The sequence below is a fragment of the Nothobranchius furzeri genome, chromosome 8, assembly GCF_043380555.1.
Source record: "Nothobranchius furzeri strain GRZ-AD chromosome 8, NfurGRZ-RIMD1, whole genome shotgun sequence".
Lineage (NCBI taxonomy): Eukaryota > Metazoa > Chordata > Actinopteri > Cyprinodontiformes > Nothobranchiidae > Nothobranchius > Nothobranchius furzeri.
In genome coordinates this window covers 71,827,897-71,851,808 of record NC_091748.1, presented here as the reverse complement: position 1 = coordinate 71,851,808, position 23,912 = coordinate 71,827,897, and the positions used below count along the sequence as shown (strand labels likewise).

At 43.3% G+C, this 23,912-nt stretch overlaps 1 protein-coding gene across 1 annotated transcript in view; it reads right to left on the bottom strand.

Moving 5' to 3' along the window:
* The window catches only part of LOC107392963 (contactin-associated protein-like 4), a 107,815-nt gene that overhangs the window by 44,936 nt on the left and 38,967 nt on the right, over positions 1-23,912 (bottom strand). Inside the window, exons 5-9 of the mRNA XM_015971065.3 lie at positions 21,864-22,067; positions 7,397-7,572; positions 2,738-2,884; positions 1,211-1,478; positions 779-928 (exon numbers count right to left, since the gene is read on the bottom strand). Coding sequence (XP_015826551.3) covers positions 779-928; positions 1,211-1,478; positions 2,738-2,884; positions 7,397-7,572; positions 21,864-22,067 — 945 coding nt within the window. The remainder of the gene's footprint in view (positions 1-778; positions 929-1,210; positions 1,479-2,737; positions 2,885-7,396; positions 7,573-21,863; positions 22,068-23,912) is intronic.

Here is a 23,912-nt window from a genome sequence, read left to right as displayed (position 1 = left end):
TTCATGCTTTAGTTTGATCCTGGTTGATGACGCTGAGGACAAATACAGCATTTCTGCTCCAGGCTCCGTGTTGCTCCAGTTCCAGTCGGTCCATCGGGAATACAGTTCAGAATATCCCAACGGAGGAGGGGATGAGTCACTTGTCACTGTCACTTTGAATTTAAGGAGCTCAAGAGATTTAGTCACATCTTCCTTAAGGCGGCGACAAAAGGAAGACGTCGTTCAGCATGAGTTAACACAACATAGTAGGTAACTTTAGGGACGAGTGTCTGTTCATCTGACGTCGTTTTGCCTTTGTTTACCTGTGTGGAGGCGAATGAAAGGGATGGACTTATGTGACACGTGGAGAAATAAAAAGGGAAAAAAGCACAAAATTATGGCTGACACTGTGACTCCGAAACAGGAGCAGTGAAACAGAACGTAAGGGATAAGAGAAAAGGGAATGATCACTTCAAAGCCTTTATAAAGGAGAGAGGGAACAGAGAGAAAGAGGAGCGTAAACAGCTTCGTGATTTTATTCCTCCCTCGGTGGTTTTAAAGGAAGTGGTACAGAACAGTATTGCGGCGTTTCGATGAGTTTTAACCAGCTTAAAGTGTCCGCGTCAGCACTTTTCCCATCTTTCACATCAGAATAAAATACCTAATTGCACAAATAATTTTACAAATGAACAAGAAGGCTCTTAGAGGTTAGGAAAATCTCCGTCCTCGTTTGCAGGTCTATTTTATTTGCTTGCATTAAGCAAAAAAAAAAAAAAAAAAAGCAAAAGTTGTCTCTTACCGCCAAAGAAGAGCTGACTGTCTGAGGTTAGAGAGAGTGGGACGCTGGTGTGAGCCGTGGCTCCTTCGTCTCTGTCCACCGTGATGCTCAGACGATTCTCTTCGGAGGTCAACTCCACAGAATGCCACTGTCCATCATTTAGACGTGAGCCTGAGAAAACACACACGTGCGAAGCGTTCAACTCGATGTTTTGCTCATTTACAGTATATCATAATACTTGACGTTCATTGCATAATTTTTTAACTTTGGATCAGATTAAAGTAGACATTTCTCTGAATTCCAGCCTGCTGACAGAATGTGCCACCTTAGTCATTCAAAAGGTGTCTGAGTGACATCAGAGCCCTAAACAGCCCCAAATATACCTGACCTGAGGTCAACAGATTTAGAAAAATCAAGTGCAGAACAGTAGATCCACGTTCTAACTGGACATGCCTGCGCTGAGCTCCAGGAGAACCTTGTCAGCCGTACTGATCAGAAGTCGAAGTCTGGTTTCACTCAGGTACAGAAAGAGAGAGCCCTCTTGCTGTTGGAGGGCAAAGGTCAGGAGCAGCCCTGCCTTGTTCCATGTCCTGAACTGTAGCATTACAGAAACGAGCCCCGATGACCATGACGCCAGTCCAGGCAGCTGCAGGAAGCCGTGAGAGTCTGTGAACGTCACGGCGACTGAAACGGGCTCGCTGCAAGAAAAGGTCATCCTGCCCTGTTGATGCAAGAAGAGGAGAGGTGGACGAGGAATGAAAACCATAAAACTGGTGACTGAGCATGAGTATGGGTCAGCTGCTGATGCTGACTCAGACTTGATGTCATAAGAAGATATTATGACACCTCTCAGACACCTGAATCAGCATACGGATGCTGGCGTCCATCATAACGACCTGAAGCATCAGAGCGTCGACACACATCCTAAGCTTTCAAAAACATTTACATTTTCAAATGAAAACACAAGGCTCAGCATGGGAGGATTGATTGTTTTATCAATGTGAAGAAAATCTTTTTGTTCATTTCAATGGTCATTGTTCATAATAACTACAATAAAATAAATCTTGTATTACTCCTCTTTTCTTCTCCATCCCACCTCTCAGCATCTTCGCAGCTCGTCAGTTCAGATGTGATGACTCTTCAAATAATTATGAGTGAATTATGATGATGTTGACAATGCTGATAAGTGCAAAAATGAAGAGCTTGGTGACAGAAATAATAATAGTGACAATAACATTCAGAGCAGTGCGTATCAGCACAAAAAAACAAACACTGATGCAAAAACGGGAAGAGAATAGAAACAATCTGAGGTCTAAGTTCACGCTTTAGAATCGATGGAAGACCAGATCAACTAAAAGACAGAAGATTATTTCTTTGTCAATTTGTGATTTTATCTGGGAATCAATGTTACTAATCTCAGAGGCACAATATTAATCTGTAATGAGACGAATTCTTGAAATCTGAACGTTTATAAAGTCAAACAAGCAAATGTCACCCAAAATCCACCAAGATTCCTAATTTCTACAAGCTGCTGAATGTAAAAACGGACGTGCACAAAGCTGAACAATAGAAAGGGTTTGCTCTCTTTGGTTTGAATTTCCATGCATCATTTTTTCTGATAAAGACGAAATAAAAAAGTTTTGTACACATAAAATTAGAGATGAAATATGACAGAAAGGGGGTCTGAACTTCCACATGAAGATGCAAATAAATAATGCTATTTTAATTGATTTAACATCTTAAATAATATTCTGCACCAACTTTAATGTAACATATTGTATGATTCTTTTCAATCATTACTTTTTTCTTATTTAAGAATAAAAACTTGAATCATCATGAGAAGTATAAACGTCCCAGGTAGGTTTTAACCTGGCGTGACATTTATTCCATTACCTACGGTTCCTAAAGTCAGCGATGGTCCTTCTAACAAACTCTAAATGTCAGATGATCATAATGACAAATATCAACACTGTGACTCACCGCGGCAGTGACCTGTGAGCTGTTCTGCTTAACCAGGTTGATCAGATTGATTTCGTTATACAGCAGGTTCTCCAGGCACCCGTCAAAATTCCTGTTGGACAGGATGGGTTTCTGCAGCCCGTGGCTCTGAACAGCTCCCACACTCAGCTGCATGTGACATTAACACACACCAAATTCATCATATTCTGGATAATCTAGTTGTTGCAATAGAAACAAAAGTGCAGAGCAACAATAGCAATAATTCCATTTCACAGTTTTCCGGAATCGGCTTGTTAGTAGGACCACGGGAAGGGTTGGTACTGAGATGCCCTCGTGCTTTGACATTTGGCTGCAGCAGAACTAATAAATCTTCTGTCTGGTTTACTCACCACAAATCTCACTTGATTGATTCATTAATCAGCAGACTCGTGTTAAAGTAAAGGTTGTTTCCAGGCATGATACACTGGTTCTTCTAATTAGACTGGAGAAAACTACAGGAGTCCAGCTTTAAAAAGGTTGATGTGTTTTATATCACAGACCACCTATCCTAAACAAAAAAGGCTTTTCAACATAGGAAAGCATTGTCTAAAGCATCCATCTAAAATTCATGAAACCAAGATAACAAAAAGGATTTTCTTTGTCATTTTCATGTTTCTGGAACAAAAAACAACACGGCTGGAGTTTCTCGTTGAACGTCGCTGTGGAGAAGTTTCTGAGGGAAATTGGGGCAGAGCCAAAGCTGGTGGAGTCACTAAGATTACTCAGGACCAGGACAAGATGTTTCTAATATTTATGCACATGTCATTGTGACAAATAAGGCTCCTCGCTCTGGAAACTTGTTGCTGCTCTCAGTCTCCCAGTCTCTAAATTAACTTTTCCACTTGTGGCCCCAAGACTCTTACATTACTTACAGTCCTCCTCTGTGATGGCTTTTAGGTCTAGGCTGAAAGGGTGGAATGTGGCGTTGTGACATCCGCTTCACTTTTGATTTGCCAGTGATAGACCGCGAGGGTAACTTTAACCATGGCAGGTGCGGAGACGAAGAGGAGGCGAAAATTTGATATCAAGTTCAAAGAGAACGTGCTGATCATGCTGCAGAACACTCTGGGGAGCAGTAGGGGTTGTATGAATTAGTCGACTTCACTATAGTGACTTTTTATGCCTGTCATCGACTAGTCGCTGTCACGTGATAATGACCGGCAAGATGCAGTCCTCAGAAAAGACAGCAGCCTGCTGTCAGCAGGTGACAAGCTCCTGCGCGTCGGGGGGCAACGCGCTGTGCCAGAGCGTCGGTACCGACACCCGCCGTAAAACGGACATTTAACCAAATTGTGACCTTTACCCTCTTGCAATTTAGTCTTCCCCTCACCCCCATCCTAACCTTAACCAGCTTGCGCATGCAAAGCTCTGATTGTTGACGCGCTCCAGACATCTGCGTCCTGAGCACGGCCGCAGTAACATTATCAAATCAGGTGTCGCCACCTTAAAAACTAATTTAACGCGCAATCGTTCATGTCGGCTCATTTCCTTTTATGTTTTCTGTCTTTTATTTGTGCCTGATGCTTTTCGCTGCTGTGGAGCAGGGCGCATCACCTTGTCCTACGGTGACGCACCTCACCGGTGCGGCCGGCGAGCACTCCGCTGTTTTTGCGGTCGGTAGATTTTTTAGAACTGCAGTTCAAAGGTAACTCATAAGGTGAATATATATGAACCCAGGTAGCAGTTTTTCTTTGGGATTGAGAGGAGATGCAGGAAGATAAAAAACAGAGACAGGACAGAAAAATAGTCAAATAAAAACAAGTTAGTTTTTGTACCTGGTGGTTGCAACAAACAGACACCATTGAAGGTAATCAGAAGTGAGGAACAGAAAATGAAATAATTATTTTAATGTTTAGAGCAGCAGGAACTCCGAGAGGCTGCAGGCGCATCAGTGAGTTTGCGGCCGCTGTGCAGGGGGAGGGGGAAGATGGCTGAAGCAGAAACTACCGTTGTTAAAAGAAATGTGTTTAACTTTGAAAATGTGGGCGCAATTTTAATTGTCAAAAACTCCAGCGAGCCATTAGTTCATTTTGCTCAAATAGAAATTGAGGCCTGCCTCTAATTCTGGCCCTCCTTCCAATAAAGGCCTGGAGCTTGATGAGCTTGAGTAAAATACAGGCCCGGGCCTGTATTAGAGGATTTACGGTACCTGAAGCAGATCCAACATGTGTTCTGGCCCCATGGCATTGAGTGACTTATAAACTAGTAGAATCACTTTGAAATAGATCCTGTAGTTTACTGGTAACCAGTGTAGAGATTCAAGAACAGGAGTGATGTGCTCGGTTCTCTTGGTTTTTGTTAAAACTCTAGCAGCAGCATTCTGAATAAGCTACAGTTGCTTCACAGCTTGTCTGGGAAGACCAGTGAAAATACCGTTGCATTAGTCCAGCCTACTGGAGATGAAAACATGAATGACTTTCTCTAGGTCCTGTCTGGATCTCTGAGTCCTGCTCATTAATGAAGATGATATAACGCTGATCTAGTTATAGTTTAATGTGATCAGTGAAGCCCAGGTCTGAATCATTTATGACACAAAGATTTCTAACCTGTGTTTATCTTTTTTCCTCTGGAGCCAAGTTGAGCAATAATCTCCATCATATTCTTCTTATTTCCAAAGACAATAACTTCAGTCTTGTCTTTGTTCAACTGGAGGAAGTTTGACTGCATCCACTCATTGACCAAACACTGACAAAGAGAGTCTTGGAGACCACAGTCACTAGGTGATAAAGCTAGGTAGATCTGGGTGTTATCTGCAAAACTGTGATATAATACAGGTCCTTCTCAAAAAATTAGCATATTGTGATGAAGTTCATTATTTTCTGTAATGTAATGATAAACATAGACTTTCATTTATATTAGATTCAAGCCTTTTATTGTTTCTAATATTGATGATTTTGGCATACAGCTCATGAAAACCCAAAATTCCTATCTCAAAAAATTAGCATATCATGAAAAGGTTCTCTGAACGAGCTATTAACCTAATCATCTGAATCAACTAATTAATTCTAAACACCTGCAAAAGATTCCTGAGGCTTTTAAAAACTTCCACCCTGGTTTATTACTCAAAACCGCAATCATGGGTAAGACTGCCAACCTGACTGCTGTTCAGAAGGCCATCATTGACACCCTCAAGCAAGAGGGTAAGACACATAAAAAAATTCCTGAACGAATAGGCTGTTCCCAGAGTGCTGTATCAAGGCACCTCAGTGGGAAGTCTGTGGGAAGGAAAAAGTGTGGCAGAAAATGCTGCAAAATGAGAAGAGGTGACCGGACCCTGAGCAAGATTGTGGAGAAGGACCGATTCCAGACCTTGGGGAACCGGCCGAAGCAGTGGACTGAGTCTGGAGTAGAAACATCCAGAGCCACCATGTACAGGCGTGTGCAGGAAATGGGCTACAGGTGCCGCATTCCCCAGGTCAAGCCACTTTTGAACCAGAAACAGCGGCAGAAGCGCCTGACCTGGGCTACAGAGAAGCAGCACTGGACTGTTGCTCAGTGGTCCAAGGTACTTTTTTCGGATGAAAGCAAATTTTGCATGTCATACGGAAATCAAGGTGCCAGAGTCTGGAGGAAGACTGGGCAGAGGGAAATGCCAAAAAACCTCAAGTCCAGTGTCAAGTACCCACAGTCAGAGATGCCATGTCAGCTGCTGGTGTTGGTCCACTGTGTTTTATCAAGGGCAGGGTCAATGCCGCTAGCTGTCAGGAGATTTTGGAGCACTTCATGCTTCCATCTGCTGAAAAGCTTTATAGAGATGAAGATTTCATTTTTCAGCACGACCTGACACCTGCTCACAGTGCCAAAACCACTGGTAAATGGTTTACTGACCACGGTATTACTGTGCTCAATTGGCCTGCCAACTCTCCTGACCTGAACTCCATAGAGAATCTGTGGGATATTGTGAAGAGAAAGTTGAGAGCCGCAAGACCCAACACTCTGGATGAGCTTAAGGCCACTATCGAAGCATCCTGGGCCTCCATAACACCTCAGCAGTGCCACAGGCTGATGGCCTCCATGCCACGCCACATTGACGCAGTCATTTCTGCAAAAGGATTGCCGACCAAGTATTGAGTGCATAACTGAACATAATTATTTGAAAGTTGACTTTTTTTGTATTGAAAAGACTTTTCTTTTATTGGTTGAATGAAATATGCTAATGTTTTGAGATAGGAATTTTGGGTTTTCAAGAGCTGTATGCCAAAATCATCACTACTTCAGTTGTGTGTAATGAATCTAATATATTTGAAAGTCTAATGTTTATCGGTACATTACTGAAAATAATGAACTTTATCACAATATGCAAATTTTTTGAGAAGGACCTGTATATAACTTGACCCATGAGGAGCATAGAGACTAAAGAGCAGTGGTCCAAGAACAGAACCTTGGGGGACTCCACACGTCATGTAAAACTGAACTGAGTTTGAGCCTTTTTTGTGTTTGCTAAGGTTTCTCTGTGACAGTCATCCTAAAAGGGTTTTCAATGTCTAATGTTTACTTTCTGAGTATTCCATCCAGAGATTCGTGAGATATTCTCTAAAGCTCTAGAACTCAAACAAAGTCCCCTTTGGCCTTTTTAGAGGGAGATAAATATGTATTTAAGGTTTACAGAGCACAATCGTTTTGTATCAAATATTTTCTCACCGTATGAATGTGCCAGTGGCTGAGCTCTGCTGATACGTGGACCTGCTGTGTGTTTCTGTCCACAGTCAGATTGAGGTGAGTGTTGAGCCGCTCCAGCTTAACACTGTGCCAGTGTTGGTCATCCAGCAGACTTCCCAGAGAAATGAGAAGTTTACCAGTAGAGGCTGAACTCACATCTGCAATGCAGACAAAAATATGGCATTCAAAGAGAAAAAATGCCATGTTGGCATTTGATATAAGAGTATTGTCTGCAACTAAAACAAAAATCCTTTCACAAGTAAAGACTGCTCAAAAAGAAAGCCACATGAGAACTTTGAGAGCAAAGAATAATATAACTAATTATTCTCATTCTTGAAACATATTCCCTCTGTCTCCAACCCCGTCAGTCCCCCCTGGTCTTCTTGCCACTGACGTTATTGAAGTTGCGCAAAACCTGCCTTCATATTCATTATCCATCTCAACTTAACTGAGCTGCATCACTCAGGAAAATGAAACTGCAGGATTTAACCAGACTTAATATTCTAAACACCAGTCTGCTGAGTACTAAAACATGCACCAATCGTTCCACATCCCCCTGAGACTATGTCATCTAATAACACTATCTGCGATTCTTTTATGGGTTTTCACTCCAGCTCAATATTTGTTGATGAAAGATGCCAGTGATACATCTGATCAGGAAATATTGGCCACTGCTCTAATTGTGTCAGCTCTCTGGTATGGTCCCAGGATTTGACATACATTAAGAAAATTTTGCAATAGATGCACACTTCTTATTTACTGAAAAACGTCCGGATTTAGTTAGTTAAACCAAGTTTATTATCATAACATTAAAGCTGGGGAACGTAGTTTATGAGTATATTTTTTATTTAACCAAACCCTGTTCTAAAGTAGGTAATCGTTCGGAATATGCAGTGGGATGCAAAAGTTAGGGCAGCCTTGTGCATTTTCATGATTTTCCTTCACAAATCATTGATTGTTAGGATAAAATATTTTCAGTTAAATATATCCAGCACGTTCTCACTCCCAGCGCGTCAAAAACAAACGCTTGGTCAGCCACCCTCCACGTCAGACCCCTGACGCCAAAAGTGCCCTTTTTCGTTACATATGTGCGAAAAGGGGGTTTTCCCTTATTTGACTGCAGATCCCAATGCAGTGTAAAACTGAAGCGATGGGATGTCCGCAGCCAGGGCACCAAACAAGCTCATTGTGCCTCACCCTAACCTTATCCTCTTATTTAACCTTATCCTCTTATTTAACCTCCCCCCTCACCCCTATCCTAACCTTAACCATCTTGCTAGCGAACACGTTAGTGATGTGTCGATCGCTCTAAAAGCCGGCTCTATGAAGTGAACGGCGGGAGCCGCCTCGTGATTGGTCGGGTTTGGACCGAGCCAACGCGAGGGGGAGGTTTCAACTTCCACGGTGGAGGTTAAAAGTAGAGGGTATTTGTAACCTCCCCCTCGCCAGATGGTATGTTCTAACGTTCCCCTTGGGCGGCAAATACGAAAATTCAGTCAGACTCTGACTGTCAGAGTCAGAATGCAGGGGAAACAAACGCTTGATCGCAGTGAGAGTAACGTTTTAGGTAGTAAGAGGGTTAAGGTTAGGATGAGGGAGAGGGGAAGGTTATAAATAGTGAAACGTTAAGGTTTAGGTGCGGTTAAACGAGCTGGTTCGTTGCCGCATCGGTTAAATGAGCTGGTTCGGTGCTGCATTTAAGGTTTAGGTGCGGTTAAACGAGCTGGTTCGTTGCCGCATCGGTTAAATGAGGGTTAAGGTTAGGGCGAGGGTGAGGGGAAGGTTATAAATAGTGAAACGTTAAGGTTTAGGTGCTGTTAAATGAGCTGGTTCGGTGCCGCATCAGCGGATATCTAATCACGTCAGTTTTATGCTGCATTGGGATCTGCAGTTACAAAAGGGGAAAACCCCTTTTTGCACATAAGTAACGAAAAAGGGCACTTTTGGCGTCTGGGGTCTGACGTGGAGGGTGGCTGACCAAGCGTTTGTTTCCGACGCCCTGGGTGTGAGAATGTGTTGATATATCATACAGGAGACACATGAATTTAGAGGATTTACAGAAAAAGTGCAATAATTTTTTTAACAAAAATAGACAGGTACATAAATTTGGTAACCACAACAAAGAAAATACAGAAATATTTAGTAGATCATCCTTTTGCAGAAATAACAGTCTCTAAACTCATCCTATAGCTTCCAACGAGAGCCTGCATTCTTCCTTACAAATCATCTCTAGTTCGTTCAGGTCTGACGGCTTCTGAGCATGGACAGCTCTCTTTAACTCACACCACAGATTTTTAGTAATATTCAGGTCTGGGGACTGAAATGACCATTCCAGAACATTCTACTTGTTCCTCTACATGAATGCCTTAGTAGATGTTCAGCAGTGTGTAGGGTCATTGTCTTGTTGAAAGATCCAGCCCCGGTGCAGCTTCAGCTTTGTCACTGATTCCTGGACATTGGTCTCCAGAATCTGCTGATATTGACTGGAATCCATGCTTCCCTCAACTTTAACAAGATTGCCAGTCCCTGCTCTGGCCACACAGCCCATAGCATGATGGAACCACCACCATGTATTACTGTAGGTACAGCTGCAGTTTATTTATTTTTTTGGAATGCTGTGTTCTTTTTCCTTCATGCACAATGCCCGTTGTTATGCTCAAATAACTAAATTTTAGGTCCACAGCACCTTATTCCAAAAATAAGCTGGCTTGTCCAGATGTGCTTCAGCATACCTCAAGCAGCTCTGTTTGTGCTGTGGGTGGAGAAAAGGCTTCCTCTGCCTCACCCCGGCTTTCCACAGGAGCCGTCAGCAGCGCGTTACTGCAGCAGCACGTCATAGCTGCTGATAGGAACCGCTGTGGTCAACAGAACCTTTTCCACTGGAGCTGTCGGCAGCCGTCAGCAGCGCGAGTCGGCCGCGTCTCAGGAGCAGCATGTCGCGGCCCTTACGCGCCGGTTCTATTTTCTACACGCGACGCCTCTGAAACGGGTCAAGTTCGACATTTTAGGGGAAGGAAAGACAGGAAATCGGACGCGGAAATGGAGAGAAGCTCCCGAGATTTTCAGAATAAAGAACGTACTGCTTTCCGGTTGCTTTACTTTTAAAAAAAGTTACTAACTGTGCGTCCCCGTGAGAAGTTATCACCTAGCTAGCGGTCTCCTTTGTTTTTCAGGTCCGTATTGGCGATTATAAAACGGACAGAACATAAAACCCAAACCATGTTGTAATTTTCTCCTGCTTGTTGTTGTGTTTACTGACGAAGTCACTCGTGTGACTTCGTGCTCGGTCGGTGACAGCTGCTCCCCTGCTGTTTCGCGTCTCGTGGGAAGGGCCAAGCAGCAGCTTACGCGAGCAAGACGTGCTGCTGCAGTAACGTGCTGCTGACGGCTCCCGTGGAAACCCGGGGTCACTCTCACATACAGCATCTCCTTGTGTAAAGTGCACCCAATAGTTGAACGATGGACAGTGACTCCATCTGCGGCAAGATGATGTTGTAGGTCTTTGGCGCTGGTCTGTGGGTTGCCTCTGACTGTTCTCCCCATTCTTCCCTTCTGTTTATCCAAGATTTTCTTGGTCTGCCACTTGGAGCCTTAACTTTATCTGTGCCTGTGGTCTTCCATTTCTTCAATATGATCCCAACTGTGGAAACAGACAGCTGAAGTCTCTGAGGCAGCTTTCTGTATCCTTTCCCTAAAGTAGGTCCAATTCCGGGCCCGGAGGGCCGGTACCTAGCACCCTTTAGTTTTAACCTCGCTTCAACACCCCTGATTTCAATCAGCAGGTATTTGACAGGCTTCTGCAGAGCTTGGTGAGCTGCTGCACAGGTGACGTCACTGAATCAAGTATGTTGGAGCAAAGAAACCACTAAAATGTGGATACCGGCCCTCCAGGACTGGAACAGAACTCCCCGGCCCTAAACCACGATGCTGAACAATCTTTTGTTGTTTTTTTTTTCAGATCATTGAGAGTTGTTTTGAAACCCTCATGTTGGTAATCCATCCATTTTTGGCTGCTCATCGTGCCGTGGGGACAGTAGCCTAAGCAGGAAGGCCCAGACTTCCCTCTCCCCAGCCACTTGGGTCAGCTCCTCCTGGCGAATCCTAAGGCGCTCCCTGGCCAGCAGTGAGACACAGTCCCTCCAGCATGTCCTGGGTCTTTCTTTAGGTCTTCTCCTAGTTGGAAGTGCCTGAAAAACCTCACCAGGGAGGCGTCCAGGAAGCATCCTAACTAGATGTCCGAGCCAACTCAACTGGCTCCTCTTGATGTGAAGGAGCAGCAGGTCCACTCCAAGCCCCTCCCGGACGACTGAGCTTCTCACCCTATCTCTAAGAGAGAGCCCAGCCACTCTGCAGAGAAAAATCTTTTCAGCTGCTTGTATCCATGATCTCTTTCTTTAAGTCACAACCCAAAGCTTGTAACCATAGGTGAGGGTAGGAACAATCAACTAGTAAATCGAGAGCTTTGCCTTCCGACCCAGCTCTCTTCATCACAACAGATTGGTACAACTCACGCATCACTGCAAATACAGCACCAATCCACCTGTCACTAAGGTTCCCACCCTCAGCTACCACCCATCACACATTGCATCAGACCTCTTTGGCCCTCCCACAAGTGGTAAGCCCATGGGATGGGGAACCCACGTTTTCTCTTTAAGCTGTGCCCAGTCGGGCTCCATGGGTGAAAACCTGGCCACCAGGTGCTCGCCGACATGCCCCACCTCCAGGCCTTGCTCCAGATGGGGCCCAAGTGACCCACTTTTGTGTGAGGGAACACTGTTTCCATTTGAGGTAATCATCATAAGGTGTCTTTGGGGTGCACTTTGTCTGATCCCTCCCTGTTGCTACTCTTCAGAGATTATTCAAAGAGAAGGGAATTGGCCCCCTTAAATACGCTTTCTCATAATTGGATTCACCTGTGTGTGGAGGTCAAGAGTCACTGGGCTTACAAAACCAAAGATGAGTTCCAGCAATTAGTTCTAAATGTTTTGGAGTCAGTGAAAAGACAACAGTGCTTAAATTTATGCACCTGCCTAATTATTGCACACTTTCTGTTAATCTTATAAACTTCATTTCACCTCTCAAATATTAGAGATGTGTCGGTCGCGAACGAACCGGCTCTAAGAGCCGGCTCTTTGAAGTGAACAACGGGAGCCGGCTCGTCATTGGGAGCACCCCCCCCCCCCCACACACACACACACACACACACACACACACACACACACACACTCACACCACCACCACCACCTCCTTGCCTTGGTGAAAGCTACAGGCGATTGGTCAACATGTGTAACTGCGTGTCCAGACTGCCCACACACAGAGCAGTAGGGGCGGGGAAGAGGGAGGATCATACTCAGACACACAGCAGAGCACATGCGGGTGGAGGGAGACGGGAGGGAATGAGGAGGAGGAAAAAGGCGAGCGAGAGTGAGGAGAGTGCGACGAAGACGGTGAGAAAATGAGCGCCAGCAGTCGGAAAGTGGAGATTTCTTAAAGTGTTCAGTTATTAAATCCATAGAAATGATAAATATTTAATATATTGCTTTTTTTTACATTAGTAAATTGTTTTACATATAATTTTGCATTGTTTTGGTTATAAATGTACTCTACGCAACAGAAAATCTGAGGAGCCACTTGGGAGCCGAAAGAGCCGGCTCTTTTTGGTGAGCTGAGCCAAAAGAACCGGCTCTCTAAAAAGAGCCGGAATTCCCATCACTATCAAATATCACAGTGTGTCTGTCACGGTACGGTGTGGGTGGAGGCGGACCCATGTGTGGTGGAGCTGGACCAGGAGGCAGAAATGCAGCTCAGGTAAAAATAAAATGGATTTAATGAGTACTGGCAGGTAGGATACAGCAGGAGCAATGTAACAGGGTGAAGACACAACAATGATCCGGCAAGGTACAAGTGCAGAGCAGGGGGTATAAATACACAAGGATAATCAGGAACACATGGGCAGGATAACAAGGGGCAGGTGAGTCCAATAAGCCACTAATTAGGGGTAGACGGGACCAAGAGTCAGAGGGGTCGGAGCAGATCCTGACAGTGTCTCCTGTATGAAATATTTAACTGACATTTTATTATTTTAGCAACCAACAATTTATAAGAAGAAAATCGTGAAGATTTAAAAGGCTGCCCAGACCTTTGCATCTGTGCTGTATATTAGCCCTAACCCTAGCACTGTATAATTACCCTAAGTCCCTCCAGAACAAATCATTAACGCAATCCTGCAGCGTTGAGTTAGGTGACGTGGACCCAGTCAGCTTAGCACATCAACCTGAATGCTAACTTGACCGGCATTGAATTATGTCTGTAAACTTCAAGCTAGCTGTGGAAGAGGAGAGAGGGGAACGGTAAGAGATGTATCTGTTGTGTATTGGAAAAAAGTGATTAGAGTACCATTCAACCAGTGTGGAAATCCAGACAAACCTGCAGAGCAAAACCCTTTTCAGTACTCAGGCCACGCTCTATTGGAGCCTCAGCAGGCCCAAACAGTCTTGTGTCAGTAAATCAGTTTGCTGGTCCAATCACAGCGCTCTATTGGTTGGTGGGTAGGATGTTACTACGCCTGAGCGGAGCAACAAAGATGACGGCAGCTCATTTGAAATGGCTTTGTCATCAACTTTGGTCTTTTTAGATTTTGGCTTTTCTTTGAGTCAATAGCAGAAAGAGGTACTTAAATTATTTATTTTTAAAAGGATGTATTTGTGCCTTCTTAACTGTTGTATGGCGGACTGCTGACATCCATAGCGGTGAGTATGTCACGTTGTTTGCAGTCCAATAGCATGCAGAGACAGTTTGAAAGACAACCATAGATTCCGCCCCACGACTGAGCTCCGTTTACAAGTCGTGGCCAGACAATACATGTATATATAGGATGGCTTTCCAGGCTAGCGTTCAACCATATGCTACATCAGAATATTGTTTTAGGCTGTTGTAGCTTTAGCAATGATCACAAGTGCCAGTTTCCTGCAGGTTTTAGGTTTTCCCATCTAGAAAACTGCAGTTTAGATGAAAATGAGCGTTTAGCAGCTCCTACAGAGCCCGATGATAACTGTGGCGATAATTCAGCAGTTATAACCAGACGTATCTGAGCAGGAAGAAACTGACAGCAAACACGGCCCTCCATTTGTGCTACAGCGCTATCTGTGTGGTATGAGGCATAGCTTTCAGCTCCTTCCAGAAGGGGAAGAACAGCAATGAAGGGAGCTACAGCCAAAATCTCCTCTTGCTCTCCTGGATGATGTAATGCTACAAAGTCAGAATTTTATAATAAGAACATTACTAATGTCCATGTTGAGTTAAAGGTTAAAATCAGTGCGTAGAGTAAAACTATAAAGTCAGTGACTATTGAACTACATTTGGATGAGGTCATTATGATTGTTAGTACTCATTCAATTTTTTACCTTTCAATATGAAAATTACACACAAAAAAGAAAGAAAAATATTTATCAGACAACAAAAACAGTGGTGGACATTGCCATAACCCAAAACTAGAAACAAATCAATGCACATTTGTGCACTTTAACCTTGATGCTGTGTCGTCAGGTGGCATCTTTAGCAGTTTTGTAGAAACAGTGACAGCCTGAAGTCATCTGGGAATGATTTTAAATGCTTGATACCATTTTTGTTGGATGTTTACTGATTTTGATAAAACAATACATCTGTTTGGCTGTTTAACAAGTGCGTGCTGTCATCAAGCAAGTCTTGTACTCTTTAAGGTTGGTTTATGCTTGACGCGTCCTTGAGGTCCGCACGGCTCCGCGCGGTGAAATTGCATCATTTTAACAACAACGCCCCTCCACCGCGCACCTAGAAAATTTTCTAACCATGCGGACGGTCGGACGCGGAAAAACATGGTGGACTGGCAAGAACTAGTATGGCAGAGGTTCGTAAATACAGACATTTGTATGATTCAGCTCTCAAAGATCACCGTGATCAACATGTTGTTAATAATTCTAGGAGAGAAATAGCTCGCACTGTCGGAAAAGACGAGGACGCTGGTAAAAAATGCTGGAATGCCATGTTGTAAACAACAGTAATTTCTACTTCTACTATGGTGTAGTGTTGGACGCATGCCGTAGAGCTCCATGCTGCCCCCTAGAGTTTGGGAGAATATTGGCTCACCGCAGAGACAAGCCGCATGAACCATAAACGCTGCAAGTTGTGAAGTGCGTTCCATCCGCATCACCAAGCGGAAAGTGAATGTGTCAAGCATAAACCAAGCTTTAGGGGTACAAGATAAATCTTCTGGGTCGTTCCTGTTTACCAGCTTTGAGTCTTTACAAAACGTTGCTGCTTTTTGCCGGCTGGTGTCGCATTACAAACACCGGCACTGCAGCGTTAGTTGGCACATACTTGGCAACCCCGCAGACTCACTGGTTGTAAACTACATCCCTCTTTAGTTGTTTGAAAGGAGAAAAACTGACAAACCCCCAGCAGGCTGAGAAAAACATCTGTTTCAGTACATCCTTCCTTCCAACGTGACTGAGACTTCTGTCATTATTTTGCCGTAAAATCCTTACAGATTGTACTTTTAACTTCTCTAACTTTCCCTTTCATGCCTCCATCTCAGGTTTCTGCACTATTTTCATTTAGTTCAGATAGCAACACATAACATTTTACAGGTGAATGTCGTACAGTAAGATTCTCATGAATATTTATGCATCTTTAGACTTCACTTAAATTCCCGTGTGGCTGTTTACGAGGAAACGTCCCGGAGGCTGTTTATAAATAACTGAAGACAAAGTGAAACCAAACAGGTACATGCATTGGTAATCACCACAGTCCGCTGTCTTCTTTTTATTTTATTTCCCAACTTGAACACCATCCAGAGAGAATAATTTCATTTGAACAACTCTGTTGGGATGCCTGTGGGAAATATCCAGCTGTAGCCTTTGTCACTCGGTGAGAGGAGTAGAAAAAATGGATTGAGGTGGTTTTTGCAACTGTAACATACAAATATTCAGCGTTTTATATCTTCAAAGCATCGCCAGCAACCACACAGCATGTCTTTAATGTTGGGAATGCAGAGAAAAGAAAGCCAATTACTTAACATGCAGCTTGTCCTGCACGCTTCTGTGATGCCATCCTAATTTAGTCAGCAATACTTAACATCATTCGTCACCGAAGGCGCCGGAGCAGGACGCAGCAGCTCCCGGTGCATTCACTGCTGTGTCTTACAGCTTCCCAGTGACAGTTCACAATTGAACTAAATTATGAAGCAGCAGGCTACATTATAGGGAAGTGACATTTTGATAAATGGAAAGGGGAAATGAGGTGGTTTAGGAAAGCGGACATAAATCTTAATGAGCCAGTCAATTTATTCCGACTGCTCGGACGGCCACAAGCTGAAAGACATGCTCTAACTATCTCACCATGTTTGTTTCTGTGTCTGTTTGCTCGCTCGTTGTGTGTTGGCATGTCTGTGTATTTTCACCGAGTCATTAATTTATGCAAATGTGTGTCACTGACAACAAAAATGGCATCTTCTCTGGCTGAGTTCTTCATGTTTGTGTGTTTAGGAGCTTTCTGTGCCGCTGATGAGCATTGTTAGCCATCATTAACCATCTTATCCTCACAGCACCTCAGCCAGCTTGGCTTCCTCCTGACATTACTCAAATCACTGTTAAATAAGGGAGTGGGACCAACACGATCAGGATACTAATGCAACAAGAAGTGAGAAAATTGCACACGTTCCTGCAGAGTTAATGCATCTAAGCCTCTGGGTGTTGTCTTTGCTCCGTTACTTTGATCCTCTCTCCTCTTTTCTGTCATCTTCTCCTCTCTCAGTTTCTTCTGTTCTCTCCTCCTCCAACAGCTGACTGTGGAGGGCCATGCCGCGGCTCGAAGAGGTTGCTTCAGGCTATTGATCTAAATTATACTGTCTGCAAACTTCTGAGAGTCACAGAGAGGGAGGTGGTGGTGGGCAGCTGTGAGAAAGAAGACAAATTCAGGAAGCATGGAGCTGAAGATGGCAAATAACTGCATCTGAAGAAAGTTTTAAAAGAAGTTTATAAAAGCTGTCCAGCGTGGGCATCGCGGGTCATCACAAAACAGCAACTATGATGAATGAACTTGGGAGAGCAAGAAGAAAGCCGGCAGTGAATGAGAGCTATCACTGTTTGGTTTATTTGCTTTTCAGTGTCAGCTGTCTTACCTGAATACGGATGTTCAAACGAGGCTTTGCTCATTTACAGTCTGCCCTTCTTTTTTCTGAATCCTGCTCAGGGTGGTGGGAGGGAGCTGGATCAGTCAGAAATGGGAAACAACTGAGACGGACTGCCTGCCCACCACAGGACTGGAGGAGGAGAACATGCACAAACATCTAACTAGGAAGCTTCTTGATGTAAGAAGTTGCTGCAAACTAAATAAATAATTAAAAAAAATACTTTTGTTCTTTCTTTCAAAGATGAAACATCATTTTAATGATTGTTTCTGGTTGTATTATATTATATTCCAGCCACTCTGAGTTTTTCATGCAGGCTGAACATGAAAATAGTCTCCTACACCTATCTCCTGCATTAACTTCTGATAGAAAATAGACAGTGAGGCTCTAGGATTAGAAAACCCTCACAGATCTATGTCACACCGTCACTTAACATTCATGGACTCACCCATCTCGACTCACGACGGGGAAGGCTGTTGTTGGTTTAGCCTCCAGAAAACAGCAGAGAACGTCTCGACTAGTAGAAGCTAACTGTTACCATTAGCAAGTCCACCACACAGCAGAACTCCTTCACGCTTTTGATATTCGTGGAGAAAAAATGTCAATGTTGCAAAGTAAACAAAATCATTGGTAGAGTCAAGTTGTTAGCCAATCAGAGGAGAGATGTCCAAGTATCTCAGGAAATAAGAGTCCAAATCTTGTCTGAAGCTCAGCTCTGAGATGGCTCACTTCTAGTTCCTGAAGCAGGTGGACCAAATTGTTGTTGTGGTTTTTAGTTGTTTACTCATTTTAGAAAAGAGTCACTTTGAGTTGAGCCCTTTTGTTAAGGTCAGAGCCCTTTAAGTTAAAGGCCTTAATTTTCAGGCCTTTAATTTAGCCTATTTTAGATTTGAGCTTTAAGTTTTTGTTAGGAACTAGTTCCTCCTTTTTTTACCATTTTTGATGCCCTTAAGTTAACCAGAGCTGAACATTTCTGTAATATAGCTTCCTCTCTTAGTTTTGACCCCTGTGTTTGTAATTTAAGTTTTGTAGAAGAAAGATAAGTCCAGTTAAGACATTTGTGAAAACTTTTTGGTTGTGTTAACCCGGTGATGCTCCAAACCCATACAGTTAGCTAACTCAAGTCATTTTAACATCACAGAAGAGGCTAAATATTGGACATCCCTCTCTGAACCTCCTAGACTCCAGAGGGGAATGTAACACGGGCAAGCAATAATCCTTTTTATTCTAAGTATCTATCTAGGACTAAAGTTCATTAAGTGTATTAGAAGAGAGAAAAAGATAGAGAATGTGTGTGATAGGAATATTGTGCAAAAACATTAAATCTAAGATATGAAGAAAGAAAAGAAGTGAAACTTTTAACAATGGCAGACATTAAAGCCAGATGTGGTCATGTGACATGTTTAACCTCATTAACACACGTTTCCTCTAGGGATGTAAGAAAATGTCAATTATGGCAATATACCGTGATATTTTCCCCAGCGACATTATATCGATATTCAAAAGCTGTTGTAGCGTTATTAAGATCTTATTGTCTGCCCTTAACAGCTGCCCCTTCACACAATAACATCGCCAAGGTCGGATGCTGGTTTCAGTATGTTCACATTCCAGGAGAAGAGACAGAAGAAGAGAAGAAGAACGCTTTCCACTAATTAATCAAAGTACTTTATTTGTGATAAAGCTAATCAAAGCATATGTTGATCATTAATAATCAGGTGAATGATCTGTGAAATAAAGATGTCATGTGTTATGTGTTTAATGAATAAACAGGACGGCACCAGACAGACTGATCTACATTGACATGAAACGCATGACACATTGTTCTCAACCAATCAGAACTTTCGTCTGCCGTAGGTCAGAATCTGGGTTGTTTAATGAAGTTGTCCAATCCGGTTTACTAAGATTTGTAAACAACTAGGGGATATAAAACAAGGCAACGCCATTTTAAACTCAGTTCCATTTTAACCTCAGCTCTGTTCGATCTGAGCTCCAAAGGAGTTACATCATACTCTCAACGTAGTTTTCAACCAGCTCTCGATCCATCACCGCAAAAGAGAAGTACAGCCTGGCCAGATGTACTTTCTACTTTAAGCTGAGAACTGTTAAGCTGGAGATTTCCGTCGTTTGAACAACAAGACGACGTTCCTTCAAAATAAGAGCTAACTCGCTGACGCCTGCCGCTGATACCGGGAGTCGACCCACAGACGGGCTTTGTAGTGCTGCGACCGCTGTTTCACCAGCTCCAGCACATCCGAAGGTCCGAGGACCTGGCATTTCCTGATCTAACACGGGAGACTCCACAGGGTACGTAGTTGCGGCAAAATGGCGCTCATGTCATCAGCTTCTAAAGCCTCGTGGTGCCTAGTCATAACAACCAGATCCGCTACATCAGCCTAGAGATCCTGAACCCACACACACACACACCAACACGAAACATCCAAATCCATATGCATCCATCACGGAGTTAGTCCTGGTAGATTGTAAGAATTTATAATTATAGAAATTAAAGATTCTTAAACGATCCCAACTCTCTCTTTTCTTGTCTCTCAGTCAATACAGAGTGTTTAAGTAAACTCCCTGATGATAAAAACAACCACTTCTGATTATAATATTTAGATCTAATTACAGTGTATAAATATACAAACTACAGATCACTACACTGTGTATCGAAAATATCGATATCGCAAAATATCGTGATATTTTTTCTTGCAGAAATGTATCGATATTCAAAAGTCGCGTATCTAATTTTTGGAAGAATTTACATGGAAACATTTGTGTATTTTCTTTTCTTGTGGTGCAATTCAAACGCCGACCATTAGTTGGCAGCAGTGTGTAATGGGTTTTGTTTCCACCACTGAAATGTAAATCCCTCTGTTATGGTTAAACATGTTAAGTATCAGTTTGGACTGTTTACTGAATTTTCCTATAATTAATTTAGTCTAAAAAATCGCCAATATCTTCTGACTGAATGTATCGCAACATTTTGTGATATATTGTATCGTCTCCCATGTATCATAATGCATAGTGTATTGCCAGAATTTCACCAATACACATCCTTAGTTTCCTCTAACGTTCCCCAGTCGGAGCAGACAGAGGCCTATGGATTGTGTTGTGTTGCACCACTGTGCTAGCCTGGCAAGCCAGACTAAATAAATGTATTATTTAGTCTGGCCACGCTCCATTGACGGCTCTCGGTTGTGGGGCGGGTTCTACCGTTGTCTTTCAAATAATCTCCGCATTCCACTGGACAATGAATGTGGCATACTCTTGTTTCACTCTGTTGCATCATCCCACCCACCAGGCATATAGAGTGCCCTGATTGGCCCACAAAGCGGATAAAGCTCTGTGATTTGTTCACTTAGCAGATAGAGCACTATGATTGGCCCACCATTATGGACCAATCACAGCTCTTTATGTGTTTGAAACCCCTCTAGAGAGCTGTGATTGGCTAGCCAGAATGCTGTTAGGGGCTGCAGAGGTTCCAGTGGAGCATGCCTAGACCAAACTTTGCAAAGCAAGAATTTGGTGTAGTTCACTAGGCTACCACTGTACAATATGAGAAAATGAGATTAATCAGAGACAGTAAAAAGGAATCTGGAAAATTATGAGAAAGTAAAAATGAATCAATAAAATTCTTTCTCTTTGCTTCCTCATAGTGAATAAACAGCACTGCATTCAACCGTAACTCTGTTCCTTCTGTGTTAAAATGAACAAATTCCCCAAATCACTTTAAAATCCGACATGTTTCCGCCGAGGTGCTGCTTGAGGCACATGAACAAGCGAGCTTACTGGCAAAAACAGGAGAAAAAAAAAGGCCATCATTCTCTGGAGTTTCCTCAAAATTGGATCAGTGATATCTTACAAAGTTACGTCTGACAAACAGCACACAAGCAGATGGATATCACCCGGCTTGAAGATTGCTGCTTCTTCTTTAAGGAACAAAATGTGCCCGGTATTAAAATCCGTCTGTGGTTATGAGCGGGGGAAACCCTGGAGCCCGGGCCGATGCATAATTACGGTGTAAATTTTAGCTGACATTTACTCAGTTATGAACAAAGAACGAATGACTGAACACACAGATCTTGCCGTGGAAACCGACAGAGGATTTTAAAAGAGCTACAACTCAAACATTCAAAGTTTTATTCAGCCTGCACCACAGGTGTTCACCCACTGCCAACAGGAAATCACTGCTGATGCCTGTTGCCCTTCCAAGACTATATGACCTCCATTAAAGTGAACCTCTAGCCAAGCGTTGACAGCTTTACAGGAAGGTTATTGCCATACCTTGTTGGTGGTAGAGCAGCAGCTTCCCTTTATCCAGCACCATATTTAGGCTGTGGTCTCCTTGTCCCTTTGCGTGCAGCAGCGCACCTGAGTTCTTCATGGTTTTAAACTTCAGAGAAATAATCTCTATCGATGCCCAGCTTGCCCTCACGCTCGGTCTGTAGACAAAGCTGCTGCTGCCATCAAAGCTCGCAACATCAGAAGCTACAGAAGAGAACAAAATATCACAAAGAGTTCACTCTTTTAGTTTCATTTCGGTCAGGCTTTATTGTTAAATTCAGTTTTAGAGCAAGCTTCAAATGTGATGTCAGGAAATGCTTTGTAGCAGGAGTGAGCACCACCTCACCCCTGCCACGTGGACCTCAAAGGATAAACCATCAAACCTGCTCAATGGTCAACTTTCCTTGTGGGGTCACCCATTAGGACAGTGGGAGGGTTAGAGGATTGGATCTAACCCATCCTTTAAACTGCTCCTCTGGACATTTCTCGCCTCACTCTACACAACACCCTCTGTGCACAAGATGCACATTCTTGGAGAAGCAGAGGTGTGCTGTCAGCCAAATCTCTGTGGGGCGTTCTATTTTCCAGCATGAGGAATCGGAGGAGTGTCGTGAGAGCTTGCAAATGCAGTGAAGTGTGTCATTGGCAGCCTGGATTATTTTGGAGCTCAAAAGGACCTAGAAGTCCCGATAAATGGCTAATTACAGCCACATAATCAATAGAGAGGGTTGTGGAAAAATGAGGAGCAAAAAGAGTGTCCAACCGATGCCCATTGTACCTGCATGTGTGTTGGGGCTGACAAACAAGGAAGTGAGTGATGGACCGATGTTCAAGCGTGTGTTGTGGATGAACGTGGAAGACGACAAGCCCTGTCTGGGCATTCCCAGAACTAGGACTGGGCGGTATATCGATATTTTCAAAATATCAGTATAATTTTTAAACAAGATATAAGATGACTTTATATCTTTATATCGATATAACTGGCCAAACTGCTATGCTAGCGATTAGCTGCTATGCTAGCTACATGTTTCTCCGTCTCTAAGCGGTTATTACGTGTGTTCTCACAAGTTTGCTCAATCTGAGAGCCTCTGGGTAAATGTGCTGCACTAAACTTAGCATTTAGCGTTTTGGTTTATAATTATTTTAGGATGTTCACAACCAGGGGCGGCGTTAGGCCCGGCTACTTGGGCTCAAGCCCCGAAAGTTTTATGAAAAGACTAGTACGTGTTACGTGTGTGTGTGTGCGCGTGCGCGCATGTGTTAAGCCCCGGATCTTCTTCAGTCCTAAATCCGCCCCTGTTCACAACGCCAACAAAGTTCTGTTTTCCATCCTGCTCGTGTGGAGAGCCAAACCCCTCCCTCCCCTGTGTAGTGAGGAAACATCTACGGATAGCCAGAGTGGCCAAATGACCTCAAACATATTGTAAGGGTTTGAATAGTAAATTATAGGGTAAACGTTTTATCTTGAAGGCAAGCTCAACGGATGAGAAATGTTGTTCCAGTTCCGTTTTTTCTGCTCTAGTTTGGTATGCTAGTAACTACTCCGTTACGAGCAATTCTGTAGAAAGTGAAGAGTTTGTAAGGCGTGGGTTACGGCGACAGTAGCACGAAAGCAATACTCATAAAAGTGCAACCAGAGAGTCTGAGTCATTACAGTATCGCTGAGTTAACTTGTAAATATTTTACAGGAGGAAAAATATCGAGATATATATCGTATATCGGAATTCAGCAAAAAAATATCAAGATTTAAGTCTTGGTCCATATCGCCCAGCCCTACCCAGAACCTTCTTGAATATGAGTGGTGCTCCAACTTGCTATTGTCCTCGGGTTCAATGAAGATGTTAGCAGTACCTCAGGCTAGCTTGTGCTAGCATTAGCAATAGCTCAGCCTAGTATTGTCCTGTGGCTAGCATCACTACAACCAATGTATATATTTCCGATGTAGTGGGTTGGGATATGCAAACGTGTGTGTGTGTGTGTGTGTGTGTGTGTGTGTGTGTGTGTGTGTGTGTGTGTGTGTGTGTGTGTGTGTGTGTGTGTGTGTGTGTG